Source organism: Maniola jurtina, chromosome 18 (assembly GCF_905333055.1).
Source record: "Maniola jurtina chromosome 18, ilManJurt1.1, whole genome shotgun sequence".
Lineage (NCBI taxonomy): Eukaryota > Metazoa > Arthropoda > Insecta > Lepidoptera > Nymphalidae > Maniola > Maniola jurtina.
The window spans coordinates 2,691,323-2,700,179 of record NC_060046.1 but is presented as its reverse complement, the minus strand read 5'-3'; the positions used below and the strand labels follow the sequence as shown (position 1 = coordinate 2,700,179).

General features: G+C 37.0%; 1 protein-coding gene across 1 annotated transcript in view; it reads left to right on the top strand.

Annotated features, from left to right (window-relative positions):
- Positions 1–630: 630 nt before the first annotated feature.
- The window catches only part of LOC123874652 (protein fem-1 homolog CG6966), an 88,050-nt gene continuing 79,823 nt past the window's right edge, over positions 631–8,857 (top strand). The window contains exon 1 of the mRNA XM_045920154.1: positions 631–915. Coding sequence (XP_045776110.1) covers positions 847–915 — 69 coding nt within the window. The 5' untranslated portion in view covers positions 631–846. The remainder of the gene's footprint in view (positions 916–8,857) is intronic.

The following is an 8,857-nucleotide window of genomic DNA, read 5'->3' as shown; positions in this document are numbered from 1 at the left end:
AAAAGATAATATAATAGTGTGATGGTCTTAATTCCCACAAGGACCTATAAACCGTTTTATATTTTGTTACTAACTGATCAACTCCAGCTTCTTTCTGAATTCTGAATCTTTCATTGTGGTCTAAACTTAAAGAGAAAACCTTCACGGAAAAATTTCAAGTTTATATCCAGTTTTCTTCGTTTACTTAATATGAAAAATATTACATCAATTTGCAAGACAGAAGGAAAATTAATATTGAAGTATCGTACAAATAATGTCCAAAACTGCTAAAATATTTAGATAGAAAATGTTTAGTTCTAAACAATCTATAGATATACCTATGGATAAACTGACTAATTATCAATGTAGGTATTTTTTTTCTTGCTGGTATAGTTAGTTTGGGTTTGGGTAAAAAAATTTCATTAAAAAAATTATTATTTTATTCTTGATTTTATTTTACTATATTTATTAGAGCTGCACTGAAATTAGTTCAAAATATATTATTATTAAATCTAAAATTAGAGTAGTTACGTCTTTATCAAGGCAAGCTATGGAATAATATAGCTGATGGCATATTATGGTCTTTTAGCTTAAACGTCAACAAATCCGTACGTGTAAAGTGCGCCTAACAACCAAATGTTCACGTCACACTGTGGCAGACTGGCAACTGGCAGTGTGCTGGCAGTTGGCCTGCGGCTGCAGCTGTTCGATTGCAAAGCGAGTGTGCGGTGTCGGAGACCGGAGTGTTTTGAAAAAATTATGGTTGCATTGTTGTGGTGAAATAGTGCAATTAAAGGAAAAATAAAAGTGTTATTTTCTATGTGATTTTCGTTAATTGTGAGTTTCTACATAGCAAAGAAAACCATTATGGATTTCAATACAGCCGCCGATCACGTTTTTAATGCTGCACGAAACGGGAATCTTACGCGATTAAAAGTAAGTAGAAATAGGAAACTCTCTTTGTTTATTAGTTCTCAAAGAAAGCTGGATTCTCATTTATCATTCTTAAATGTTATTATTATTTTAACACAATAATAATAATTGTAAATCGAATTGAGTCCGTTAGCTTACGCGTGGAAACGGTTATCTACGCTCAATAATTTTTAAGTTTATAGAGTGTGATATACTACGATTATTTTATAACGAAGGTGTACTTAGTTATTTAAGAGTACAAGTAGGTATATTTAACTCTCCATTCTCCCAAAATTTCTTCACCTTGCCAATTGCGCAAATAGCTGTGATGTCGATATGATTTCGTCGAAAATAAATATAAAACCAAACAAGTTGTGTGTTGCTTTCGTAAGATCTTTGTGCAAATATTAATGCTTGGAAGGAGTTGATTATTATTTGTACATGTACATTTATAACTTTTTTAAATATACATTGTATTGATAATTCTAATACCACATGTATTCCTTTCAACATAATTTATTATTTTTGAGGCAAAGCTTTTTTATGGACGTTTGAGCTCTGCCACTAAGCAGTAAAATGAGACAAGTCACTGTACTGTAACCTCCTCGAGATACGCAAGTAAGCAACTTATTTAACTTAAGCAGCTCCTTCATATTGATTACCTGGTCTGGACCGGACCAGACTGAGTCAGGTCCATTCTATTCAAAAACACTTTCATAGGAAATAAGTCTTAAACTTTGCTTTTGTCAGGTGTCTCTTTCATCATTAAAGCATGTGAAATTTAAGCTTCTTCAAACCCACATAGCTCCGAAAAGTTTGAAATGTGTGCCTGGGATTGAACCCCCAACTGATCAGGAGGCTGACATCTTAACCACTAGTCTATCACCGCTTGTTTGTTGCAAAGTGACTTAAAATAAATAGAAAATAGGCACTAGTTACTTCAATGATTTCCTTATTACAACAAAGAGAAAGGTTTTCACTTACATAAGTACTTGAGATACTAAATTGAAATTCCTAGTAGGAAGATATTATGTTCTTTCTTGTTTGGGGCTGTGAAGGTCCTTGGGTTCTGTATCACTTATCTCTGATCCATTGTGATCACCATCAATTTTACAGTTTCGTGCCAGTATGTATGGCCAACAGGTATGGTCATATGAAGGTATTGACTATATCAGTAACAATACCTAATTACCTAATACATAGCAATGATGGAGGTACTTAGTAGGTTTCGTAATTGAGATAGAAGATTTAAGTAACTATCCTTAGTTTTATATGGTTTGAAGTCTTTCATCTGTTATCAATCCTTCAGCCTGCATTCAACCACTGCTAGTTACCTATAGCATATATGCTAATCTCTATATACTAATCTATGTAAATCCAGATGAGAAAAAAAAATCTCTATATAAGTAAGTAGTTACTTATGTCTTAGGAATGATATTAGGATAAGTTACATAATTTATACTTAAACAATTACTTATCATTAATCAATGTGTAAATGTTAATTTGTTACTGCTAGATACCTAAAACTATCCAATAAGTAACTGTTCAATATATCGAGGTGTGTGACCTCCTCCATAGTCCAGGTACTCTTGACAGTTATAGTAGATTCTAGTCCACTGTTGATTGGTGACTGATACAAGAAGTAGTAGAATTTAGATAGTTATTCTAAGAGTAGAATTGGAATTAAATGAATGTATTCAACAAAAGTAAATAATTACACTTCACCTTGTACTCAAGAATTTCCCATGGTGCCATCAAAAAAACTGGCCAATTATGTGTTGGACTCGCAGATGGAGTGTTCTATACCAGAAATAACACTTTTTAATTTTTTTATCTCATGTGACCAAGTGGTTTTCCGATTTTTTTCTTTACTAGCTGTGCCCGCGACTTCGTTCGCGTGGAATAGTGACTTTTTGGGCAGCATATACTCTGTACGTTAAAAATGTTCGGCGTGATTCTTTAAATTGACATAACTTTTTTATTTATGAACCGATTGACATGAAATAAACACAAAATGTTAAGTGAAGCTTACTACAATATATTAGTGAAAACCGTATCTAAATCGAATAAGCCGTTTCTGATATTAGCGTGCACAAACACACAGACAAACAGACAAAAAAATAATTAATTACAATTTCAGGTTCGGCATCGATATAATAACAACCCCTGCTACTTTTTTTTTTATATATTTCCATTGTACAGACACCACTTTTCTACAATTTTATTATATGTATAGACTAGCTGATGCCCGCAGCTTCGCCCGCGTGGATTGGTCAGATCCCCTGCAGCATCAGGATTGAGGAGTTGGACTCCAAATTTTTTATGAAACAATGTCGCAAAGTTCCTCTATCGATTAAAAAAGAAATGACGCAAATCGGTTCAGAAATCTCGGAGATTTCGGTGTACATAGGTAGAAAAACACAACTCCCTTTTTGAAAGTCGGTTAAAAAAGTAGCCTATTTTACGCCCTGGTCAATCCTCTACTTGCCTGTGAAAGTCCCGTCAAAATCGGTTCAGCCGTTCCAAAGATTAGCCTTTTCAAACAGACAGACAGACAGACAGACAGACAGACAGACAGACAAAAATTTTAAAAACGTGTGATTCAGTTATGGTATCGTTCAAATAACCATATGAGCTTAATATGAGGTAGTTATTTCGAAATTACAGACAGACACTCCAATTTTATTTATTAGTATAGATTTGTGCTATAAAACATTGCTACTTGCCAAATTTCATGATTCTACGTCAACTGGAAATAATTTATAGGTCTAGATTCCCTTAATGGGTCGTGCCAGGCAGACAGACAAAAAAATTGATCCTAAGGGTTCCTTTTTTTCTCAGGAGGTACAGAATCCTAAAAATCTAATTCTATACAGATACAGGTAAATCCAGTGGTGTGTCTGTCCCTTAGCACAACCGCTTAACCAATTTTGATGAAATTACGGCCCAGATCTAATAGCTTGATAATTCTGGAAATATTTTATCTATAAAAACAAAGGTTTTCTCGCTCTCTCGCTCTTTTATTATTTACATAATCTTCAATTGTATAATATGCTTTTCTTAGGAGCATAGTTTTAATAGATTTTTTGAACTTGTGTAAAGGCAAGTCCAAAATTGATTGAAGAATTTTGTTATAAAAGATTACTTATACCCATTCCCACCTTGGACCTTCCTGAGGCGGAGCGTCTAAGTCGCAAGCCTGTTACGGTGTCTAGTTAGCCTGTTGTGTAGATCGCCAATTTTCTTGTAACTAAGAATAATTTGTCTTACAAAAATTATATTGTTGTAAATATATTGAGAGGCTACTGTAAGGATACCTATTTCCTTACTTTTGGTTATAAGTAGGTATTTTTATTATACTTCCTATATACAATAATACGAATATGATACAGAAATATCTCTCCAAAGGGGGAAAGTGGGATAGAGGGCGTCGACCCCATTTGATTTGTTGTTCAGTAAATGCGCCTCGGTGCCGCGCGTGGGCGGATTGGTGGAGAAATCGGTCCTACATCAACTTGTGAATCAACATGAAAGTTAATTTTCATGTCGCATTTAACTAGGCGTTAGAGTGCATTATTAATGAGCTGGTGAATGGATTCGATTTTGAACCTTTATTTTAGTCATAACTGGTAACGGGTGAAATACGTAAATAGATTGGAAGATATAATAATCTAGATCGATATTGCCCGGAAAAAAGGACGTTTGTGCACTAGTAATCAATTCGTATTCATATCAGTAAATAACAAAAAATACATTCAAAATGTAGGTGCGTACGCTTGTGCACTCGCTTGATTCGTATTTATACGATACGTGAATATACGAATCAAATGAGTGCTCAAGCGCACTTTCATTTTGTATGCCAGCCAATTTGAATCGCATTTTTACGAATACGAATGAGTGCACAAACGCTAAGATTGGAACGTAGATTAAAACGTTTCAAGTTCTGCATTACATCCGTGCAGCTGTGATGACTTGAGTCTTGACATTTATTGAGAGAGCAAGCTAAAAGCATCTGTGAACTTATTTTAAGATTAAAGGGGAGGCGAGGCACATTTCAAGGGCCAAATTATTATGACTGTATAGTGAAAACATCGCCTTCGTAGTCGCCAGTCCGTCTTCAGGTGCCGATTAGGATGATTTATGCTAGACCGTGCCGGTGCCGGGCCTGAGCCGTGCCGCGTCCGAGACACAGATCGGAAAATGTATGAGGTCATATCAGACCGTGCCATGTCCGAGTCTTCAGAGCCTCGTCCGTGTTACGTTTCTTCATACAAAATTGCAATCCGTGAATCGCCAGCGCGTTCGGACGTGCCCCGAACGTGGCACCCACGTCTAGCATACTCGTAAGTCATCCCTTATTTATCAAGTCGCGTTTTTCATTCCTTTTCTGCGCTGTATAGTGAAACGTGAATAAGGACTTATAGACTGGTGAAGGAAAACATCATGAGGAACCCTTTATGCTCGAAAGCCCATAATGTTCTCGAAAGGTGTGTGAAGTCTGCCAATCTGCACTTGGCTAGTGTGGTAGCTGTTAAACTCTATTCAGTCTGGGTGGGAGACCCGTGTTCAGTAGTGGGCCGGCGATGATGATGATGATGACGCGACAGGTTGAGATGGAAATCGGGATATGAAATGGGCGGACGGCAGTGACGTACGCGCGTCGCGGCTGGAGAGAATATCGTGCGGGGCGCTGACGCGACGCGCAGTTCCGCTGCAGTGCAGTTCAAGTGCGTGGGCACCTTTAGCGCGCGGAATGTGTGGTTGTGCAGAGCGTCCCCACTCTGGTTGCCATCTCAACCTGTCGTGCACTACAGTTATAGAGTGTCTAGAATTGGAATTTGGAAACTTTCATAGTTAGATAGCTGATTAGTGATAACCGAAGTTAACCCCGGAAAAGTTTTTAAGTACTTAAGTTAAAAGGTTTCGTATTACGAATTCATTTTTAAAAGTTCCGTGAATAAATTCGCCTACATTATCGCTCGCAACTTTGCGAAACAACCCAAGTAGGTTTAACTACTTTGTGAACAAGATTGGCCCAGTAGTTTAGGCGCTAGGGTGGAACACTCAGATATCCATAGACTGCTAAAATCATAACCTTTCCTTTTGGCTTTGCCGCAGTCGGGTAAAAATGGAAATTGTACCTACCACGTTCCGTTTCGCATTTTGCGATTGCTTCAGCGAAAATTCGTCACAGCTCTGCTTTCAGTTCCGGAAGTGTTGTTACTCAAGTTAGTCATGCCGTTCGTCGCGTCGCTTCGGAATTAGACCAAGCATTTACTCATCGCTTTCGTCTCTATTCCATTTCTTCTTCCTTCTCTCTTTGTTTGTTACTGTTTCTGAGCCTTCAGTTTTGATGTTCTCTCTATAGTCGTATTCCTCATTACTGAGGGTCGTGACCCTTTTCCATGAATCCTATACTGGTAGGAGTTCTCTTTGTATAATGATGCGGTGGGTTCCCAGGTCTTTCCGCATACAACCCGACTAAGAGAACGAGGTCTCTTAGGTTAATTTACAGTTGTTTTAATTTAATTTACAGTATTTAGTTGTTGTAATTTAATTTACAGTAATAAATTCATTTTTAGAAGAAATATCTTTAATTTATCATCCACGCATCAACAATTATCAGATGTTATCGATAATAACCGGGACCGACGGCTTAACGTGCTCTCCGAGACACGGAGGCAACGAAAATTCTAAATTCGGTTCGTTTTGAATTTTGATGTTCACTTAAGAGAAGTATCTAATACTCGTAACTATTCGCAGGTATTTAGTAATTATGTCTGAGTCCAGGCTATTATAGTGGCAGAGATGGTCGTCAAAGAACCTCAGCTAGTGTAATAATTCGCATTTGGCGATTGCTTCAGCGAATTTTCGTCACAGTTCTGCTTTCGATCGCGGAAGTTGTATTCACGCCGCAGCTTCGGAATTGGATCACGCGTTTACTCATCGCTTTGCTCTCTGTTTCGTTTTGTATGGGCTGTATGTCAGGTTTAACCTCTTTGTTTGACTGTTTACAGTGATTCAGTATTCGTTTTAGTGCAAGAGACGATTGTCAAAACGATGTTAGTTAAGTATTTGACAAACAAAGGGGTTTGAATATTTTAGTATGGAGCCTGGCCTACCTACATGCCTGCCATTTTCTTTTTTTTCCAAATAGCGGCCACGCACAAAACCTGCACTAATCAATACAAAAAGTATTGTATGACACAAAATCTTCCAAAGTGTCACGTTTGCGAGATATAAACTACTATCAAAGTTGTACTGACTACTAAGACTGTTGTATTGATGACTCCAACTTCCTATCAATGATCTATCATTCGTGTTGTGCTATAGCTATACCCAATTATTTTGTAGGCATATAACTATGTAACAAGTGTTAAATCTTTTATTGGAGACGATTAAGGTTTAAGTATAATAAATCTGCATTACCTATAATTTAAGTATAATACTGTTTACATAAAATAAATAAAGTTTTATTTTCAATGGGCTCTTTGACTACTCCTAAAGAGATGCGAACAAGGAAGGATGGTTTTTGCCCGACATATTATTTCCTGGTAAGGTCTTTGTTTGGTGACAATCGTTCACGTTCCATCCTCAATCCTTGGACTGGTGCCAGTACTAAGTTCAGAGTTTTGAGACAATGGAAGTTTTTGAGATCCATTATAAAATTTGTTTATTGGGTCAATTTTTCGTTCGCGTTTTTTCGTACTTTTCTGTACGAAAGCAAATTGTTTTGATACTCAGCCTAAGCATCGTAATTTAACACTACTAAACTTAAACTAAATTAAAATCGGTTCATTAGTTTAGGAGCTACGATGCCACAGACAGATACACCCGTCAAACTAACACCCCTCTTTTTGGGTCGGGGGTTAAAAAAGTAACAGCATGGTATCCATTAAACCACTGAAAATGAAAGTTTTTTCGGTGAAGTAAAGTTGTTAATTTTGACTTACGTGGTAGGTATTAGAACATAAGTGACTATATAAAATGTTATTTCGACCATTGCTTGCTTGGCTCTGTATTATGAAACTTTGATGCAATCCAGTCAATGCTATAATAGCAATCACTGTCACGCTTGCACTACTTACTTGAGTAGTTATTGCCTAAAATTCAATGATGTAATGAAACAAGACACTATTTAGATACTCGTAGCGTCATAAATACTGAAATTTTCAAGGACCTGAGTTTCGAATTCGCTCGTCTTAGAATTCGCTTCCCGAAACGGTAGTAGAGTGTTGACATTCCTAATATCAAAAGTAGTATCGAAATCTTTCTTTTTGTCTATTCTGGGGTGCCTCGTGGTAACTGGTAACCGAAGAAAAAAGCTCCAGAAAAAATCACACGTCAGAAATCAGAATCATCACAAATCAGAATCAGACATCCGAAGGGAAACGAAGGTCGAGTAGGCGAAGCTGAATGAAGAGAAGAGCGAGTCTTCTGCCCACAGCGCATTTAAATCGTCAATCAGTCAGTCAAAAGTTTAGAATGTGGAGCTTTTCTCCTCGGAATTTTATTTCCGGATGCTGTTTTATCTGAGTTTCTCTTGTAACTATCAACAAATTCCTGAAAGGCCGGCAACGCATCGCCGGTGCTTCTGGTGCTCCAAATGGTCATAGACGGCGGTAATCACTTAACATCAGGTGTCGCGCCTGCTCTTTTGCTCGCTATTTTGATTAAAAAAGAACTTGTAGGTGCTCTCTTAGGTAGGTAAGTGTAGTCTATAGTCTCTATACTATAAATCACTTAAAGGAATCTTTAAAAACCTAAAGCGAGACGAAGTCAAGAGAAAAATGCTAGTCGATCTCGTAAAGCTAGTTGTTTGTCTAATTATAAGTTTATCTTACCTTTTCTTAACATAAAAAAGTTGATGTGCGCGTATTAACTTTTTTATGGTAAGAAAAGATATTGAGTACGCACTCGACAGGAAACGTGTTTAATAGCTATGTTTGTATTAATTTTTTTTATG